The 22,197-nt window shown below is 32.8% G+C and overlaps 1 protein-coding gene across 1 annotated transcript in view; it reads left to right on the top strand.

Moving 5' to 3' along the window:
* LOC123007188 (lachesin-like) overlaps nt 1–22,197 on the top strand; it is a 63,089-nt gene that overhangs the window by 12,939 nt on the left and 27,953 nt on the right. The window contains exons 2-3 of the mRNA XM_044402314.1: nt 13,098–13,222; nt 20,224–20,431. Coding sequence (XP_044258249.1) covers nt 13,098–13,222; nt 20,224–20,431 — 333 coding nt within the window. The remainder of the gene's footprint in view (nt 1–13,097; nt 13,223–20,223; nt 20,432–22,197) is intronic.

Here is a 22,197-nt window from a genome sequence, read left to right as displayed (position 1 = left end):
AAGTTGTCTACTTTTAAAAAGATTTATTGGTGGATGCGCAGTGTCACAAAAAATAAATTTACCAACTAGAATCTAGATGAAATATAATTAAAAAATATTATTAGTAATAAAATCACGTTGTGAAATGAGAGTCAGTTTAGCCAACACAATGGGATACAAAACGCGCCTCGATTTTAATTATATTGCGGTAGTCTCGAATTTTGTATGCAACGATCTACCTACTGCAAGTCACCAGATGACCTGATTGCAATAATAGCTATCGTGTTTTATTTTCTGACCAACGCGACAGTTTTAAATTGCACGTGCAATTTGGAAAATAACTGGAAATTAGACGCAAACACAAAACTTCCTTCCTTGATGTAAAACCAAGACACTAACCCAATTTGCTACAATGTCACACGTCAGTTGGAGTTTCATGAATTGTTGAATAATGCAAAGAGCAGTTGTTACCTAATCTTCCGCAAATTAAGGAAATATTGTGTCGTTTAATAGTACCCAAAAAAGCGGGGCATTGGTGTCAAAATTGATTAACACCATTTGAGATTTGAAAGAGTTGTCATAAATCTCATACAGATGTGTTGTAGGGATTTGTGTGTCATGTTATCAATAGATTTTTTTATTACATAATTTGGTTTTGTTTAAAACGATTCGGTTTATTTATTGGCCATTTGTTCGACTTTATCAGAATGAGTTTAAATCGTTGTTATGACCGATAATCTAAATACAGCAACTATATTTAAGCGGATTTGGACGTCTCGCACAAATTAACTTTGAAAAAAAAGTGTTATCAAAATTGTATCAAAAAAATTATTAAAAAGCAAAAATTAATAAAAATAGGTTTAAAATTTACCCGAAGTAGATAATATACTAATACAGTTAGCGTGATTTAATAAAATTAGTCTGGAGCGGTGTTGATGTCAAACATCCAAGCATAATCGCGATAATTTGGTTCTTATGTGATTCTCAACTTATTAAATTATCGCTAACAAAATGTCAGGTCAACTTAGACTAAGTCCCATAAACCTCTTATCCTGTTAGAGAAAATACTAAAGATTGTGTTGAAACTTTATAAGCGTTGAGGTCAACACTTTGAGTTAAGGTAAAAAAGACAAGTCGAAGCCATACTTGCACATAAAAATATTGTTTCAACTAAATTTCTAATTTTACAGTCACGTATAGCGTGATGGATTCTATTACAAGTTCAATCTTTTATTTCGCGTGTTTGTCCAAGTTTCAATTCACATTTCAGTCAAAGTTGTTTTGTCATTTAAATCAAACCAACTTTGTCACATAAACTTTACTACGTCACATAAACTTTACTACTCAAAATTTAATTATTATTTTTTAATAAACGTTGAAAAAATCATTCATATTTCATCGAGATTAAGTGAGGACGGTTCCATATGGTTTCAAGTTTCCATGCCAATTTTTTAATGAAATAAAATTAAGTTTCCTGCTAGTGTTTTAATTATTTTTAATTTGTTATTTATATTTTATTTAATTTTTAAGTTTTAATTATTTAGAGAGCATACAAATAAAATTGAAAATAATTCGGTCTTTCGTCACGTAATGACTCTACATCTTTGTAGATTAATTTGAAGCGTTTTAATGCATTATTTTTCAGAGTTACGACTCGAGGGAGCTCTTCTATTCATTCACATATGCATACATAACTCCGGTGTCATATCTTATGTTTATATAGCAACTGCGGCTGACTTACACCTATAAACTCAACATAACGGCCACCATTAGGGTTGTGAAGGGAGATTAGCCCCACTTTATTAGATAAGGACCTTCACAGCAGCATAAAATTGACGCCGCGACGCGTCCAAACAAATGTCAAATCTGTAGTACTAAAGTGAAATTCAATAAGTCCAAAATGAAAATTTGCTCTTAATTTCAATATAAAAAATTAATGGCAAAGAAAAAGATAGCAAAATTCTAAAACTTATCTAAATTTGTAAAAAAAAATTACCCTTTTACATGTCATAACTTCGTAACAAGTTCCGTTTAGACAAATACATTTTGCTTAAACAAAACTTTATAATTTAAATAATTATCTGAGGAGGAAAGCGGGCGCTTCCCGGTGATATAATAAAATATAAAAATCAATATTTTCTTTATTAGGTATTTCCAAACTTTAAACAAACTACCTTATTAACAATATTTGTTAATAAAATATTAACTTTTGTAATTTGGGCTTTTCTAGGTATCAACTGCTAATTGGAGTGGTTTAAAAATCGGTAATAAATAATCCAAATGGCTTTTCTTTGTTGATTCGATGGAATTTGTGTTGGCACGTCCGCTTCTCGTACGTTTCTAATGCTTCTTACATATTGCCTCAATATTTGGAGCACGTGTTGGAAATGTGCGGCTCCCAAGTCCGCAGTAGCCTCGCACATGCCTCGAACGATCTTCCAATCTACACTATTTTCACTTGCCCCCATCTTAGGCATTTTCGTATTCAAAACAATTCATCTGTAACGGCTGCTTAATGTTTTATTTAAGCCACTAAATTTTTTATAGTTTCTGGTTTATGACACGATATCGATAAACATTTTTAATGTTACGCTCACTGTTAAAACAAAGCTTATGGCAATGCGGAATATTGATTTTATTAAAAAAAAATGCATAATACGAGGATCATGAATAATCACAAATTATAACGTGTGTATACATATAATTATGACTTTGTTTTGTGTTTAAGCTAATGTGGAACTTTAATTCAATTATTTTATCCCAAAATTTCAATCGGTCATTATTGTACTAAAACAGTACAAACATCAATTAAACTACATGTTTATTTATTTTGTATGAAAAGAGGATTAAATGCGGTTTTTGTTTTAATGCGAAAAGAGTGCAGACCAAATTTCAGTAAAAATAGGTCCATTCATTATTTTAAATTGTAGCAACACATGTTTTATTCGGTCAAGCAATTAAATTAAATTACAGAGTGATTTGTGTAAAGCTGGGACAAACGGTTAATGAATTAATGCATAACAATGAAGCTGGAAATTGTTTAATTTGCGACAGGACACAACTCCAAATCCAAGGTGGTCATTGGTGCTTCGAAGGCGGAATTCTTAATCGACTGCATCAAAACCAAACTAATTGAAATTAGGAAAACAACTTTAAAATGCTGTGTAGTAAATCGTGATTCTTATTTAACTTTGTACGCTTAATTTTAAAGTTACAAGATAATTTGGTTGAGATTTTGCACGTTTCCATTGCCCGAGTCGTCCCAAATTATTTCATTACTCTCAATCCCGGAAATAAAATTACAAAGAAAATTAATCTTACGGTGTAACTAGACTGTTACAAGAAACTCAACTGTAATTGAGAGAAAATTCTATTTCCAGACGTACTTTGTTATAATTCAAGACTTGTTAGTCTCTCCTAGCAAACTTTATTGTGACACTTGTGTATTAAAAAAATAACAAAAATAACTCGCAACTCACTCTGTTTAGACTAAATTGGAAGCAGCTTATAATAATATTTGCTTTAGTAGATATGTTACAATAAATCCCACAATTAAAATGAATTTTGACTGCTAGAATAAACATCAAACATATTTTCTCGTAAATACCCCCCGAGTGATTTATCCTAATGCTCGTTGCGGTACAATTTTTCACAACAAATACGACTAATAATATTAAAAATCGTCGTGTTTTATTGCGTATTAGTGCGTTGTAATAAATTTATGTGTAGCAAGTTTAATTTAGACATTATTGGAGTACGATCGTAAAATATATTCTCTAGCTGCACGCAAATCTATTCATAAAACATTATGACAAGATAATGTCGGTTCGTTTAATGTTTCACTGATAATCCCGTTCTAAACATACAGTGTTGCATTCTTGTTTAAACATGACTCGCACGTCATCCGCCAATTAACAAGTTCGGCGCATTGCGCTCAAATCGGTTTACGAAATGCACAAGAATATTATGTAAATTTGTGACGAGTTCGTTGCACAAATTTAACTCGCTCCAGACGCTAGTGACGGTTTCCGGTTTTGGTTTTTTTTCCGGTTCCGGAATGCCGACGACACCGAAATTTAGTGAAACGGCAGTGATTGCGGCTGCCAGGTATGCAGATAACGGTTGATCGCCAGTTGATATGTCGGAATAGTGCTGAAATCAGGACCACTGCGGCAGTCCTGCCGAATAAGCGCTGTCACCTCTTGTAACAATTGCTCGGTCACTCCGGAAGACCGGAAGCGAACAAGCGTTTGATAGAAAAGTGATCGATTAGAAAGGCAGTAAATTATAGATCGAGATCTACATGCATAAGTCACTCACAGAATACACGGATTTTGTTTTACAGAGCCGTAGATTAATTTTTCTGCTCGTATTTCGGATGGATCCATTCGTTACGTCATTGTACAGCGACGACAATGATATATTTGTGGAAAATAATCTGTGGATTCTGAATATAAATTCACAACGGAGACGTACTTTAATTAATGTTCTTCTTTATTATTCAAAAATTTTTGTTTTAAATACAAATATCAGTTTGGCACAAAGTTCAGACAAATTCTGTTTGTTTCATTATTTAAATTAGGAGGTTTTCAAACTGTACGAGTGGCAGCGACTCACTGTACAAAGCGCCGGGTAATTTTATTTCACAATTTCCGTAACGCCGTATTATTATTTTAAACTATTTATTCACTCTTTATTTCTTCAATAATTAGTAATTAAGCGAGTGCCTCAACATAAAAAGTTTTCAGGTTGGAAATAAACTCAAACTCGAGCAGTGTGTCAAAACAATTAGCTTAAGAGCAAAAACTTGAAAAAACTTTTAATTACACAGGTTGGAAATTCAAATTTGAAACTAGAGCAGGTGAGCAAAAACGTTCGCAGGCAGTTTAGCCAATTCAGAAGTTGTTAGCAAATTTGAAACTCTAAAACTAATTGTACGTCGTCTTAACACTTCTTAATAAACACCTGTTAAGAATTAAAACTTATACAAACTAATTTGTAATTTTCTGAGATGTTTAAAACCTGTCAAAGAGGTAGGCGTCCTGCCGTTGTAAAATAAAGCATTTTGCCGTGACTGTCTGGCAGCTCGAATAATAATTCGAGTTAAAATCCAAACGCAATTCATATCAATTAATCGTGGAAGTCACAAATCAAAGCAAGATTAACTTTGAATTCGCATACAATGCAGATAAATCCTGGCCAGCTTAATTAGCACGAAGCGTAGATAAACCAAATAAAAATATATATTTTTAAACAAGGCCAGGTACGCTGTCTGCAAGATTAAAATATAATGTCGACGATTTATGAGAGTGGAAGTGATAGGCAAGATTTTTACTACAGGTTGACTTAGATTAGCTAAATCATGGCGAGCAACACACAGAATTATTCATCCACATTTATATTTTTAAATTATTTAATTTGTAATTTTTATTAAAAAAAAGAAAAAAAAAAATTAGCTTCTAGTTCAAGTCTCTTAATTATATTACAAAAATTAACTTGTAAACCATTAACAAATTATAAACACATTTGCTATGCGCATGACTCTTGAAAGATATTTCGTGACAAAATAAACCGAATTCATTTTCCAAATGTCACGTAGCCTAAATCGACCAGAATTATCTAGTAAAATACAAAAATCCTGTAATGCGGCCCAAATATTCTGATTTAATTATATAAAGGTTTATTTTGAATATGATACTTTAAAATGTAAATTCAAATTTTGCTACTAAAAATCTATCAATTATTGCTAGTGATCAGTAAAATTCAACGAGCATTCGAATTAATGAAATTTTCGTCATAAAACTTTATTTCAATAAAGTTTTTCGGTTGAAATTTTGGCGGATGCGCCGGGAAAATTACATGGTTTGCTTTTTATTGAAATACGTACTGTTTACATTTAACGATGTTTGCTTTAACATTGAATGTAAAAGTTTAACATAACTGTCATTGATTTTATGTTAAATTTTGAAGAACTTCGATCACTACTCATCTGGTTAATAAGTAGGAAAAGTGATAAAAGCCAGCCGCTAAATTACTATTGATCGGACATTATGTAGTAGTGGAAGTTCGGTGTTAATGTAATTTAAATGTGTTTAGTTATGATATCGGGATTATGACAGAAGTTTCTATATTAATGGATATTAAATTATAGCAAAGTTTGCAATAAAATAAAATTATCTAACAAATAGATTCAGTGATTTTATTTGTCGTAAAGTAAAAATATTAATTATTCATGAAAATGGATTGGAAATAATGCTAAAAATATTGAACGCTTTGATATTACATTAATTTAATGTAAGTAGGGAAGCTGGAAAGCTCCATAAAGTTTATTGAATTTTCCTCGAGTTTAAATTTTTACATCTGGAAGCTTTGCTATCAATAAAACAAAGTTCTTCAGTTCAACTAGTATTTTACTCGCTAATCATTACAAAACAGCAATTTTAATCAAAACACGCTCTTGAAACTTTTTAAAATTCATTATTTAAGAACTAATGAGTGTTTTTAATACTCGTCACTACGTCAGTTTATTGCTCTTTTACCGCACCCGAGATTACACTCGCACGATACTTATTCTTTTAATCATGCCCTTACAAGACCTTGAATCTTTCATTAGATTTTTGCGAGGTTATAACAGAGAAATTATTATTCCCCGATGTAGAAATTTTGCTAAAAATTTTTCTTTAAACAAGCACATGTCAAGAGTTTTTACTGCATGCGGGCACTTCACTTCCTGCATGAATACTCAATCAAGTCTCCGGCAAGATGCATTCAGAATTTATCACGATGGTTCTTTGCAGTAGTTTATATTCCGGTGCTACGACTTCATGACATGCCAGTCACCGACTAGCACTACAAAACTGGCAATGCAGCCTCTTGCTATTCATTATGTAGCACTAAATTATGGTCACGACGTGGTCGTAACAGGTTGCGGCATTTTTCACAAAATTTTGAGCTAATTTACAAAGCGAATAAAAGTTTGCGGCTGGTGCGAAGGGTTCGAATAAATTTTCGACGAGTTTAAGAGGAGTTGTTGTATTGTCGATTTTAATTATTTGTTGAAATCTCGACAACATTAACGAACCCAATTTTATCTTTGATGATATTTGCGCTGATTTACATTTTATGTTACATTAGTGTCAAATGTGATAATACTGATAAATATATTTTCTAGCGCATCCACCACATTTTAGAATAATCTCTCCTTTTTAAATTTCCGGTCGGTATTGAGCATTTTTTGCAATTACTTTTAATCAAGTCTGACTGTCTTCATTAACCTTATTTGCATATTTTCCCTTGTTCAAGGCAAAAGTGTGTTGAATTAGCTCCGGAGGGATAAAAACTTATCGAATAGCGTGTAGCGTTTCTGAAGGAACTGAATGCTCCGGACACGGATATCGGTCGTTTACGACGTACGTTTTACAATCCCTGGCCGAGGTAATCACACATCCTGGCAGCTGCCTACGATGTCCGGTCTATAGGGTCCCTCTTTCCTCACAGACAATCCCGTTTTTATGTGCTCTGCCATCGGGTGCTCAGCCCCTATTTGATCGCACTTTTATTCCAATAAAATTCTCGCGACTACATTTTATATCCGACTAAAAAGCTTCTTACACAGGTATAAAAACTGCTTAACGCAGGAGGTATTAATGATTGGATACCAAAATAAAGCAATAAATTTTTTGTGTTGGAACAAAAAACTCAAGAAATGTGTCTTTAACTAGAACGAACTTCTGTTTTCGCTAATAATTAATGAATGCTTTTAAGACTGTTCCTGTTTATTGTGTTCCTTTTGCAGATTATTGAATTATTTGTGAAATCGTTGTTTTGGTCACGACTGGCTTTAATATTTAATTTCTGTGTTCAATTACGACTAATCTAAGTTTTATATGTTTCAACAACTCTATTAATTACAAAAAATCTTTGCTAAAGCAATTTTGCACCGTATGTAAATTTAAGAAATGTATTTCAAGTAATTTTTCATTGTTCTACATTTTCATTAAATCAAACTGAACAAAGTTTCAGCAACAAGCGGAAAAACAAGCATGAAACATTTTATCACCTGTTTGTAGCTATACAAATTCTAACATTGTTTCTGTAGAAGTGAGATAAAAGCAGAGGGTTCTTCAATATCACACTGAAACACACTACAACATTTTGCAGTTTTATTGTGCGCCTTTTGCTCGAAAAAAATTTAGGATGACAATAGAAAAATTTTCCGTTTTTTTTTGTTATACCATAAGTGAGAATAGTTTCAGTGCAAGTGGACGAAATCCAAAAGCCGGCAGCGTCGTTGTAATCCGATAAAGGAAAATGTTATTACATCCACTTTAAAATGTTTATTTATGACGGGTTTATCTAAATCCGATGCTTTCGGATAAAAAGTCGATTGGATTTCATAGAGAAAATACAAAAATTTATTTAAGACACTGTCATACCCTTGTAATATTTTATTATTAATGTTGAAATTTTCTTATTAAATCTTCTCAGCGAAATGCATAATTTAAAATAATCCTAGCAGATCCTGTCATTACATTATTCATCCGACAAGGGACGCTTTTCTTCATAGACATTATTACCAATAAATAGGTTCAAATTTTCTGTAAAGCTTTACCTTGAATTGCTGGTTTAATTCAGGAAATGAATAAACATACAGTGTCGAAGCAAAGTGAAAAGACGGTGCTCCATAATTGAAAATTATGTATTCAAATCAGACCAGTTTTATTCATAAGCCATTCGCCTAGTTAGATTATATTTTTCGGTAGCTGTGGCACACTAACCCACAAAAATTCTAATAAACAGCACTTACGACTTAATTCCCTCAAAGTCGAAATCTGAAAATGTTTCTCTTATCCCTCAAGATTTACATTTCTTCCATGCCAAGGTAAAAATCCCTTGAGCTTTCCCGGCATTGACTTCACCGCTTTTGTTTGCTCTTTGTTATAACTTTTTTTCTTATCCTTACACCTACATATTTAACGTAAAAAACTCCAACTTGTAATCTATTTCAGGTTTAACTCTCAGCCATTCTCGTTACTTTGGAACAAAAACAAAACAAAAATACCACCCGCGATAAATATTTAATTGACTCGAAATAGAGTCGATATATCACGTAATTAAGCGGAGAAAAACAAATTTATCTAGCACACCTCATTGTTTTAGAATGTTAAAATAAAAAAATCTTTTACAATCAGATTTAATTATTTTGGACAATTAGAGACATGTCCTTTGCAAGCAGAGTCTAGATTGGAGTGAGTTCTTTGAAGGGTCAAGTCAGGTCCATCCCTTTCAATGTACTTGAATAGCCCTATAAAATTTCTGCAACGATTGGTTCTATAAGTTCCACCTGTGCGTGACGAACTCGTCGTGCCATCAATTTTGATCTAGATTTTACATTAAATAAATTGCGGCGTCTGCAAGAACGATAGTTGAGTGAAAATGTTGGCTTTGCAAACTGTGTGGTCGTGTCAGATCACAGTGAGGGTTCCGTTCTGACAAAGCGATAGATTAGTAAACACACTTCGTATGTGGTCTTGGGTGTGGATTCCGCTATTATATTGTTTTTCTTGTTTGCTTTTCGTATTTAGACGTTGATTAAACGCTAATACACAATGAGTGCTTGTTTAATTAAGTTTGTGGCATCGCTTATGCTTGATGTGATGTTTTTGAGTATAACAGAGCTGATTTTCTTATTTGTATTGAGCTAATAATCTCCCGAGGTAATGGATATCGATTTAATGAAGTTAAATTCGTAACTAAATTATTCATTGCAGGCGTATCTAATATAAGCATCGAGCCAATATTTTGTTAAATTAACTTAAACGGATGTTTTATTCCGACACTGTTGGCTTCCTCGTACAATCGATAATATCCGTAGAACAACCACTAAATTCCTGTTACACCTGCAACCGACTTTTTCAATTTGAGTTTTAATTATCGGTCGTCCTTTCTGCCTAACATCATTCCATTGTCAAAGGCTCAAAGTAAGGGCAAACAATGGAAATATTTCAGAGTTTTGGGCTTGTAGTGGCTCGTATGTTGCTACATTTAGATGTAGATCAAGCGATAGCTACGACCTCCTAATCGCTCGAAGGACATGTAAGGCCTGCTATTACCTTATCTGATAGATTAGAGCACATTGAATAGTTTCTCCTGTTTCCGTCTCTCTTGCCTAAAGGGAGCTTTGCTGATTGATGGGCTGTTTCACCCCCCGTGACATAATCATGATGACACTTGACAATGCAAAGGACGCGAATTAATGACGTCGCCTGTTTTGGTCTTTATCAAGCTCTTCGGTCACATGAAGACCAACGAAAGAATAGAATTTGTCTCATGTCAAGAGTACGCACGCAAGATTAACGGAAATGAATATACTTAATCCTGCTATAAAAATGTAGAAACACTGTAACAAGTTTTAATATATCATGTGAATAAAAAGCCTGAAACCAAACGTTTTTTGCTTAAACTATTTATTTTTTAGAAAAACCAATTATTGATACATGATAAAGTACTATAAAAATGTGATGCTTTATCAAGAAAAAAAATTTCGAAGTTTTCTTTTGTTTTTGAGTTCTACAAAAAAAATTATTTATTTTGTACTCAATGTCAAAGAGTGCTTTTATCTAATATTATACACGACGATAAAGATTGTTTATCTACTCGTGAAAAAAGTCCACTCATGACTTCGTCACTCGTAAACTTAACCTTTTCACTCGTAGATAAACAATTTCTTTATCGTCTTGTATAAAAAATAACTATTTTTTAAATGACAACCCACTATAAAACCATTTTTCTCATCAAGGTTTTAATCTAAGGATTACAACTACCTACTGTATATGTAATTTTTTATTTCTTTACATAGATTGCAATTTTGACCAAAAAAATCGCATAACTCTATGACAAAAAAAATTTGGTTCTCAAAATACGATAACATTTTTTATATTACTTTAATTTATATTAATATTCGGTCCTAATGTTTTGGGAATTTTTTAGATGTTTATAACATTTTTAAAACTTTCTATGTTTTAATCAAATGTAACAACAATTAATAATATAAACAACAATAAATAATCTTCAATGGCTCACAAATTTTCTTCTGCCCACTCTCCTCTGGACAAGAGTAGGATCGATTTCGCTAAGCTTTAAAAAAATTCTTGTACACTTTCCTGTTCAATATTGACCAAAAAAAACTCTTCAGTAGATCGAGCCTGCGGTACATTGGGAAGATTGTCTATTTTAGGTACAAAATTTATATTGTTTTCGTCAAATCAGTTTATAACTTCTCTGCCATTGTGGCATAAAGGCAAATCAGGCCAAAACATTACATCATGATTGGCATGATGTGTATTTAAAACTTCATCGAATTCAGAGAGACATCTTTGAATACAAGTGGTCTTTGAAACAGCGAATTTTCAATCTAATTTTTGCTGTTTGACTCCAACATTATTTTCAATGGCTTCAATCATTCTTTGTTCCCCCAAAACTTTGTGTCGGCCACTTTGGACAAATTAATACATACCCTCTTCTTATTCCTTTAAGGTCCGATAAATTGATGTCACATAAATATTTTGTTCACTATTCATTGTAACAATTTCACGCTTAGGCATTCGCCCAACTAGATTGTAAATGCCTTAACAAATATCTAGCTTAAGACATTTTCAAAAACTTAATTGAAACATCTAAACAACTAAACATAAACAAGTTAATTGTCATATTTTACTTCCAGCAATAACCTGTTTAAACACTATTTGGTGTAAATAAAAACCATCTAAAAAAAATTCTAAAATGTTAAGACCATTATTTTCTGAAGACAAATGATTTAAAAAAAAACGGTTGGTTCCATACTTTATATATTTGCACAATAAAATGTGATGACTTTGGGCTTAACCGCCCACTCGGCTCTTTAAATATTGTCTCTTACAATAACGTAAAAATTTGATTCTTTCTGTTAATTGGATTAGAGATAAGAGTGGCTTAGTCGTGGCTGTCCTGAATTTCCAAAACTGCTTGGAAGCTTTTCGGATTACCGGTCTTTTTTCCATTATGTCCTCCCAAGAGATTAAACAACTTTTTTCGTGGCAAATAATCCAAATATCGATTGAGGCTGCAATAAAAATTCTTGGTGAAACTATGCAATAAGTGACGTTGACAGCCTCGTCAAGTTCCCATCTATATATAAATTTCTGCTTTAACTTCTTCAACGGGCCTTTAGAAATTTATGCTTTCAGTTCGGAAAGTTGCAAGATTCACAATGGCAAAGTTTGTCTTTATAAAGATAAACAAAAAAAAGCAAACAATGTAAGATGTTTCCCGGTTGCGTGACACGAAAACAAAGAAACGAACATGATGTATTATGTAAAACAATCGATAACAAGTGCGATAAAATCCTCAACTTTTGCCTCGTCATGTTTCACTTTTATTATCCCGCGAAAAGTCGCAACAATAAACCTCGCCTGGATCCGATTTTATATGAACGGGAAATCTGTGCAAATCAGAACCAACGACGCACAAAAAGTAAATGAAGTGTAATATTACCAATAACACATCTGTGGGTATCATAAAAAGCCACCATTTTCAAGAGCTTTGCGACTAAGTATCTCTTACAAGCCATGAATTCTAGCAAAAGGACAAACCAATTTTAATTCAGAAAAAATCAGACACGGTCTTGTAAATAATAAACCAGTATAAAGTGAGAAATGCAGCGTCAAAATAACTATTTGTTCACCTAATGAAATGTTCCTTCACTCTCAATTTACACTGAATTACAAATATGAATTTATATGCGAACAAAGCGTATCTTTGATCGTTTGTGCAAACAATTTCTGGTTGAATCTAATGTGTGCACCTACATGCTTTTATGATGGAATATATTCCCACTGCTTACCAGAAATAATTATTTACTTAATTTGTATTCAACAAAAGCAAAATGGACAAAAAGCCAGATTTAACTTTTTTGAAAAAATATTCCGCATTATGAACAGTGACCCATTTGAAATTATTGAAATTACAATATTTATCTATACTATTCTAATGAAATTTGGTTTCTTGTAAAATGTGTAATGGTTTTGAGCAAATTCTTGACAATGCAAGTGTTAATGTAATTTATTCTATGTTTATTTCAGAGGACTGGTCGACTGCTCGGATATCAGATGAACCCGAGTTTTTAGCCCCTATACATAATTTAACAACTCCGGTGGGAAGAGAGGCTACACTTTCTTGCACAGTCAGCAACCTCGGAAAATACAAGGTAAAAAACCCAATAATTTATGAGCTTATTTAAGAAAAATAATCCCTCGTAAAGCTGGTAAAAATCATAGTATTCGCGTCACGTTTGCACATATTAGCATCGCACATGTTCTCCTCGTTTAACTTTATGCAGAATAAGTCGTTGGGTGGTGTTAAACGTAAGAATCGTCCCTTTCCCGGTCATAAAATAAAAACGAGTAGCGATCGGATACGTAAACTTGTGCCGTAACAATAAAAGATGCAGCCGGGCCATTCGAGAAGATTCGTTTATGTTTCCCTCTTTAAAATCCGATAGGAAGAAAGTCTTGTTTTGCCGTTACATAAATATAAGTAGCGAACAGTAAATAGCGAAGTTTTTCGCTCGTTCGAACGAAAGACTAGACTATTACACGAGTGGCCGCCCCACGAAGAGAATTATGGGGAGAGAGTGGAACTTTTTCCAACCCTATGCAGCTGACGAGATGGTCTCGGGGTTTACTCCCTTTAAATTACAACAGTCGCAAGACGTACGACTGCGGTTATACGTATATTGCCGACTTGGATTAAGTAAGAAGACGCTTTTTACCCATTTAAATGAGGGAAATGGGAAATTGGGGTATTTGACGACGCTCTTATAATAACTCAAGGCGAGACCACGAGACCACAATTAATTCCCAGAAAAAAAAAACGCAAAATTATAGAACTCATAAATGCTATAAACAGACATTTAAACCGTCCAAACTCTAAACTACACTTATTTCTAATGAAGTGGACATAAAACTCGCCACATACGTCCACAAATTCCCATAAAAACTGCACAAAGATTGTCTCTTGCAATAACTGACCGTTTTACGGTAACGTAAACCCTTTTATTGAGTATTATTGGTGATTAAAAAGTCCGAACCAATTTTAAATTTTACGAGCACGTTTTATCTATATATTCCGCGAGAAGAAACTAGAAAAAATGACATTTTTCGAATAAATACGAACAAAAGTGCTCGTCTTCAATATTGATATCCTGCAAGCCGCACACCTGCTACATTTTCTTTATCGTCTCGTTTATATTTTGTCCCTTTTTTCATAACCAATAAATAAATTAACGTGGTTTTATTTCGTTCTGAAACCCCTAATTATCTTATTTTTATAACTCGTCTGTCTGATAACACAGATGTTAACGTCAAGCGTGGTGATTACCTTTCTGGGTTGCTTTCCAGTCACGAACCCGTTCTAGATTAAAATTGCTGGATCAACTTTGATTGAAACTAATTGATGAAACAGAAACGCAATTAATTCGGTAAATAAGTCATAGGATACGGTCATACACAATGTTGTTCTGTTTGTATAGTTTCTAAAAATACTCGGATATAACGAGATGAAATTACTTTGCCGATACTTTCGAATATTAAATAACTTTTCACAATGTGCTCTACAAAATTTCTTCGTTAACAGAAAGTTTTTAATGCTTAAATTTTTTATTAAGTTTTTAAACAACACAAAGATTTAAACGATTCAAAATAAACAATAAAGACACAATTTTACCACTAAAGATGTTCCTTTTACAAAAAAATTATACGGTAAACATAATATGTTCAGAGAAAATTATCATTTAAGCCAATAAGAGCTAATTAGTACTTTTTCATTAAGGTAATAATTAGATTCTTTAAGGTTTCTGCTTTTTATTCAACAGATTTTAAATTAAAACACAGTTTAGTATTCGATTTTGTTGGGACCAATTAGTTTCCAAGAGAAAACAAATTTGTAGAAAAAGAAATTTAATTAATACACTAGTAAAGCTGGGACAGTTATAATTTTAATTGGAATTTTTCATTTGTACATTGCTTCGTAATTAAATTTTGTAGAAATTAGAACATCCAATGTTGTTTTTAATACAATATAGTACACAACAATAAATTCCGTTAATTTATTACCTTTAAATTGAACGCAATGAAATAGATGCGTTTTATTTCTGGTTTAAAGTTTAATTTTTTGCAAAAAAATATGACAAAGTTTCTTTGCCTGTAAACAACAAATGCTAAAGCACTGACATACGTTTAATAGTTTTTTTATTTCAGCAAAATTAAATCTGTAGCATAGCTTGGCAGTGAACAAAACATGTCCTTTGTTGGCTGAAACAGGTGTTGCTTTACTTTATGATGATTTTTATTCAGGAACATTCGCATTGTTTGATTTGAAACGTGAATTCTTTTTTGATCAAACTTAGTATCAGACTCGCATCCTTTCAATTTCAGATTTAAATATAGGTCTGAAAATTGGATAAAAATCTGTCTTCAAATATATAGAATTTTTATTACATTTGGCTTAGGTCTTTGAGAAACTTTATGCTCATATTTCGTAAATTTGCACAAAACAATCTCCATTTCAGATAATTAAAATTATGTTTCAACAGTTTTCTAAATAATACATCAGCGAAATGAGGTTGTCACTCAACATCCGTTGTTATGATGTATTAATTTGGAAAAAATTGGTCGAATTTAAAGAAAATTGCCTGGTTAATCTCGACACGCAAAAGCAAAACATTCTCGAGTGGATACAAAAAGCAAAAACGAACAAGAGCTTACAGTAAAATGCACTTAAAGTTTCAATGGCGTCTGATTTAATACAATGCAAAACGAATACCCTCAAGACTCTGCCGTATGCGCGTGTGTGTTCTGATTTATTACTGTTCACCCCCAGGGAGAGGTTAAGTCGCTTTCCATTTCTTGTTGTCAAGATATTTTATTACCACTGTTTTATTTCGCAAACTATAAATGATTCTTTCGAGGATGAGGTGACCACGGCCACAAATCACTCCTCACTAATTTAATTTGAATAAAATATGACTTTTGGTTGCTTGATTTCGAGACTGGAGCAGATAAAAATTTTCTTTCCAACTTTCAAAATGAAATATATGACGGAACTTTATCAGTTTTAAACAAAAGTCAAACTAGGAGCATATAAAGTACAAGAGGCCATTACTATAAAAGTTAGGCTGTTGCAATGATAAATGAATACTTAGCAGACTTGGCAGGTCTGATAAAAACTAGAAGCTAAAAAGACCTTACGTAGATCCTCGAAGAGGGTCGAACGATTACCAACGCAGAAAAAACTCGACTCTATGTTGGCATTAACGGCTTTTTGTTGGTCGACTCGATGAAAATGTTAATGGGCCAAATCGATAGAACGTTTATTGTTTGTTGGTTAAAGTGAAAGAAACGTTTTGCTTTCAAATCGGAGTTTTATAAATAAGCTCTCGTGAGTGTCTAATTTGCAACATGCAAACAAATAATTCTACAACACTTGATATGATGTTTTAAATAATTACTTTCCGGGAATATCAATCAAAATTGCAATGTTTGAGAGTTTCCACAAAACATTGATGATGAAAATGGTTTTGGTCTATTCAAGATAACTAACTAGAAAGTTCTAAATCAACCTCAACAATCACGGAGGAACAATAACATTCCAGAACATCAATAACGTGCTTAGATACATCAGATATGTCTAGAGGAAATTATACTTGGAATATCAATCCATCATGTCGGCTTGCAAAAAGTACAAGGATTTTAGGAGTTTTAACAGGTCGCAAATTAACACACGATTTTATCATCTAAATTAGACTCATTTAACGGATTTGCAGATCGTTAGACCCGGTCCTAAATCCTTATCAAAATATAAATTGTCCACCAGTCTACACCGACATTATTTAACAATTAAACAATATATTTATTTAAATCTGTTCACTATTAGGAAAATTTTGGCAAAACCGATGTTATGATAATTTTTATTCCACACATTCTATGTTCCTTGATATCATTTCCTCGAATGACACAGGAGGGAATATATAATTTGAGTTTAGGGAATCTAAAAATGTCGATGAGGGAAAACCGTCAATCGACACAATGATGTCTACGACATTTCATTTTTCAATGGTTTGAAACCCGGATCCAAGCGTTCTCATTATTTTGTATTGTCAAAGTTTGTTTACGTGCTTGAAGGAAACCTTCCAACTAGTAATAATCTGGAAACTTATCGCGAGAAATGAAACGTGATGTTCCCGTTATGATTCCAGACCGTCTCACTGTTTCAAATGAAAAATGTTTGTTTAGCGAAAATGGATGATTTGAATTATTTCAGTTAATGCTGACGTTTGCCCCTATTAAACCTACAATTGAATATCATAATTATGACAGCAATTGGACTAGCAGTGTTTGCAAATTATCCAAATTATTCAGTGGCGTTTTCGTATAACCGCCACATCATAATAACTCAGAATGGGATTTGAAAATTTATATTTTAGGAAGACTAGAGCCGAGTTCAGCCAGCTGGAAGTTTGTTAAGTGAGGCTAATTTGGATGATGAAATCGTCGGTTAATTTGCGACCTGCTGAAACTAACAAATTCCTTACAAGATATTGCCGAGCTAAACCGCTCAAAATAGACCAAATTTAAAATTAGACATGAAAATTTATTATTATAATCAGAATGAAGGTTAAAACATGACAGTTCAACTCCCACTTTTTGTGTCTCCAAATTTCACTTGTTTTCTTTTTTATTAAAGCATTCCAAGTTAAGTGCTCTCTTATAACGGAATATCTTACTCATTTATCATTAAGGAAATTCTAAACTGTATTTTTTCCGCTCCATTAAGTTCTCTTTTGTTCTTTTATAGGCAGAGTGCATTTATAGTAGTTTTCTAGCGAATACTCTAGTCTTTTATTAACATTTACAAAATTCAGTTCTCTTTTGTATCCTATAAAATTTAAGGAACAGAAAGATTGATGACCTAAACTTGATAAATCCGCTCTCAGTCAAAAGTTGCAATATTTAAATAGCCGTGAAAAGGTCAAGCAATTTGCTTTTAAAATACGTAATGAATTTAAGTTTTTCAGCAATAATTGCTGCTCTGTTAATCAACATTAAAGCTAGAAGCCTCGTTGCTATATGTAAAGTTGCAGTTCGCTCGACGTTTCTAATTTAAATTGCTAATCAGTTAAAAGGAAGAACTGTTCATGCGGCATTTAATATCGAAGATCTGAAAGGATTGTTATAATCGGGTTCTTTGTATTCAAAAGTGTCACAGGATAGCTAAATAGTTCTAAACACCCTCGAATAAATCTCCCAAACCAATCAAAGCAACCACGTGCTTTAACTCGAAAATGTTCGCGTTGTTATATTTTTCTTCGTAATTTTCCGACTGGAAATTGTCAGTTTTTCTTACGGATTTGGCAAAATCCGCTCTTCTTGCAGACAGAAATGTCAATTTTGGGATATTCTCGGTTCAACACCTTTCCTGTTCGGTGACGATTATCCCTCAAATCCCATCTCGATCGTTTTAAATCCTTGCAAGAACACTGCTCTAACATTTTGCAAAATTCAATTAAAACCGTCGGTACAAACGACTGTCTTAAGAATTATCGAAGAGGATCATAAATATCGGAGTAAATCGCACCGTGGGAACGCTCCCTCGTGTCGAAAAACTGGAGTGGACGCTTCTGACAATCCCAGATTTATTGTTTGAATTAGTGTCCTGCAGCTCGACAGATATAAGACAGTTATAGAGGCGAAACATTGGAATGGTACAACCTGTGTCCTGTTCACAACCCCTTTGGAATTTCTGCCATCGATCTCTCACTCACTGTCCAATCTCTCTCACGCTCTACGTGTTCTTAATACAAATTGATGGCAAAGCCTGTTATTGCCTTCCGTGTTCTGCTGATTCATGCACCGTATAGAATTTCGATGGAATATTGTTTCATACTTTCAACACAAAAAAATATTAATTAGCAACTCAATTTGTATACAAAGTTTGCCAACCCAATCACTTGACTCAACTTTTACATATTTAATATCTGTTAACTTAATGAGGAGTTCAGTTTCAATCTACTAATAAGCTCCGATAAATTTATAATAACCTTGTTAGAAACCAGATCAAATTTTACAAACAAAAGTCTGGCTGAATAACAATCACATAAAAATAAAAAAATAAATAATTTTTTTAATGAAAAACCTGCACAAAGAACAAAAATCGTTAAATGTGGTTCTGTGATTATAATTTGGTATTTTTTCTTTCCTCGTTGGCAGCCCGCTTGACCCGTAATTTTTTGTTTGCTTTTCCGAAAGTGCAGATCCGTATTGATGAAATTCCACAGGCATAAAACACGATGCATTATTTATAAGAAGTGGGTGAATATAAGACAGACGGTCGCAGCAGCGCCTAAAAGATTAACGTCGTGACCTAAAACGTGTGGGTGAAAAGAGCTATTATCACAACAATGAAACATTTTAAGATCTTCAATCTGTTTATCTTAACTTTAATAATAATTCGATATTTTTGCTAACAAAAAGATTTAATTGGCCAAATCTCTGTCGACTACAAAAACTGGTTGAGCTTTTACAAACGCTTTATTGTTCAACATTTCGATTTTGATGAGCGTTAAGCAGCTGCTGTGGTAAATACGGCCAATTATACAATCCCCAACAAAGCTCGCTTCGAATAGGATTTGATCTTTTAATCCAAAGAGTTTAATACAATCTCGCCGCAATTACGATTTTAGTTATAAATATGCAGAACGTCGAATGAAATAGTTTCCCTTTACAAATACAATTTGCATATTTAACGGCCTGCGACTTCTCTAATTGTACTTAATTTATAATTAATTACGGGTCGCATTTCACTCAAATTATTTCCAAACAAAAAATCGGATTTAAGAAAACTCGAGTGACAAAACTCGGCGATTTACCTAAAGCCAATATTATTTTTGCCAAGATGAAATTAGAGTTAAGGCGAGATCTGGTAATTACACTTGTCTACTTGTCAAGCGTAAAATTAAAATACACTTTCCCGATCAGATAAAAGCTTCTCGTCTCGAAAGAGCCAATTTAGGTGTAATTTCCAGTGAGTGTGTTATTATGTAGCGTGTGCAAAGTAATCAATTATGCATGACCCTAAATGATTGATTAAAGCTAGTATTTACGTTACAAGCAATAAAAATCTATAACATGAGTTAATTGTGTGTGTTTGCAGGTGGCTTGGGTCCGTGCAGAGGACCAAACAATTCTAACTCTTCATACTAAAGTCGTGACTCACAATTCCAGAATCAGTGTGACTCATGACAATCTAAAAACGTGGCATTTGAGGATTCGTCAATTGAAAGAATCGGATCGTGGATGTTACATGTGTCAGATCAACACCAGCGTCATGAAAATTCAACAAGGGTGTCTGGACGTTTATGGTGAGTCTTCGATTTTACATAAAATCAGTTTTACGTCCTTGCTGGAACGTATATCAATTTATCAATATCACTATCAATCACACAAGCTTTTAAAGAAAAACTATGTACGTGGGTAAGCTTTCAACTTTCGAATTTGTATCAGTGAAAATATTGTAATTCAGACAATGAGTTTCTTTCAAGGAAAATAAACCCCGAGTTTTTGGTTTCTAGTTTTTTTCTGAGCCATATTAGGGTATTTACGTCTATAGACAACAAAAGTGCTTTCAAGAGTTGAAAAAAGGGCGAATTTTTTCTACTATTGTAATAAGTTAATTGCGTAGGCTCCATTAGGATCATCAATTCCCGGTGGTCTACTCTTGTAAAAACTTTAGAGAAAGTTGGGATACTTGTCTCGCTAGGCACATGTGTCTTAGGACCTGAAACAAAGACGAAATCATATTAAAGTGTAAAGTAGATAGAGAGGGGTTATCAGGTTTCAGCAGTTCCCCTCAAGCGTACTTTCAAGCAAAATCCAAGATGATTGGAACTTGCGAGAGGTTTTACAATACTTGAAAAGTTAAAAATCGATTTTTCAGACACTTAATTTTTATTGATCTTAGTTTAAATGACTATTTCCTCGGTTATTTAAGAGAATAGCTGGATATTTTTAGAGGTTTAGATTTATGGTATCGTTTAACAATGAAGGGGAAACCTACTCGAAAGATTAATCCCTGAACTACCTACTTTTATAAAAAAAGTTTTTCCGATTTCGAACTTTTGATATAATGAACGTAAGAAAACCTTGAGTGTTAGAAAATATTTTCTTTAATATGAACTAATTAAAATTGTTAAGACAAAATCTCACTTTCTTCTTGAATATTTACTTTTGTTGGCCCAATTGTTGAAAGAAAATATTAAAATTAGTATAAACCGTAGAAAGGTATTTAATATTTAAAATTAATTAAGTTCTGCGCTCTGGAATCATTCTATTTGTGTGGTGAATTTTTAGAATCTTGTCTTAAAGCAAATGTAATGGTATAAAGAACTGTCATTCGAAGATAAGTAGAACTTTTTGTGCTTAATTTAAATTTAAAAAAGTATAAAAACTATGCTTAAGTTAAATTTGATTTAAAAACATCAACAAACTTTCCGTGTCTTGTTAGGGAGACATATAAATAATTAAAAGTTTAGCAAAGTAATCGCAATGTAATATTTCTGCAACAAATGCAGCTTATAAAATTTAAGCTAGTAGAGTAGCCTAGAATTTCATTAAACTTAAATTAATTTAGTAAAAGATGCAATTAAAAATGTGCACTCTTCCAAATTCCTTTGAAAGAAAAACGCTACATTTAGCCAATTTAACTTTTAAAACTTTTAATTGCGACTTTCCTTTCAAAATTCTTTTATAAATGTTAAAAAATAAGGTCCGTCAAGCTTTATTAAAATAAAATATTAACAATTTTTAATTTTTTTTAATAAAAATTTTTACGACTATCCAATATCGAGTACACCAAGTACTTCATTTAACTCCCTCTATCTTTCACAAGTTTATGTCACGGCGCGCAATGACCTTTATTATGTTTTTATTGAGATTGGGCCGTAAACTGCATCTAACAAATCCCTTTTATGGCCGAATACGTTATAAATACACCAGGGTTATGAAAAATCTTGCACAGTTCCGAGCTAAATTGATGTTGTTATAGTCAACCAAGTACGTTAATGGACTTGAAGCGCATAATAGCCTTTTTCCAAAAAAATTTAGTGCAACAACTTGTCAATGTATTGAT

Source organism: Tribolium madens, unplaced genomic scaffold (assembly GCF_015345945.1).
Source record: "Tribolium madens isolate multiple individuals breed KSU strain unplaced genomic scaffold, Tmad_KSU_1.1 Scaffold_3;HRSCAF=73;Tcas5.2_LG2, whole genome shotgun sequence".
Classification (NCBI taxonomy): Eukaryota; Metazoa; Arthropoda; class Insecta; order Coleoptera; family Tenebrionidae; genus Tribolium; species Tribolium madens.
The sequence above is the reverse complement of the archived record's forward strand: the minus strand, read 5'-3'. Positions and strand labels throughout refer to the sequence as shown.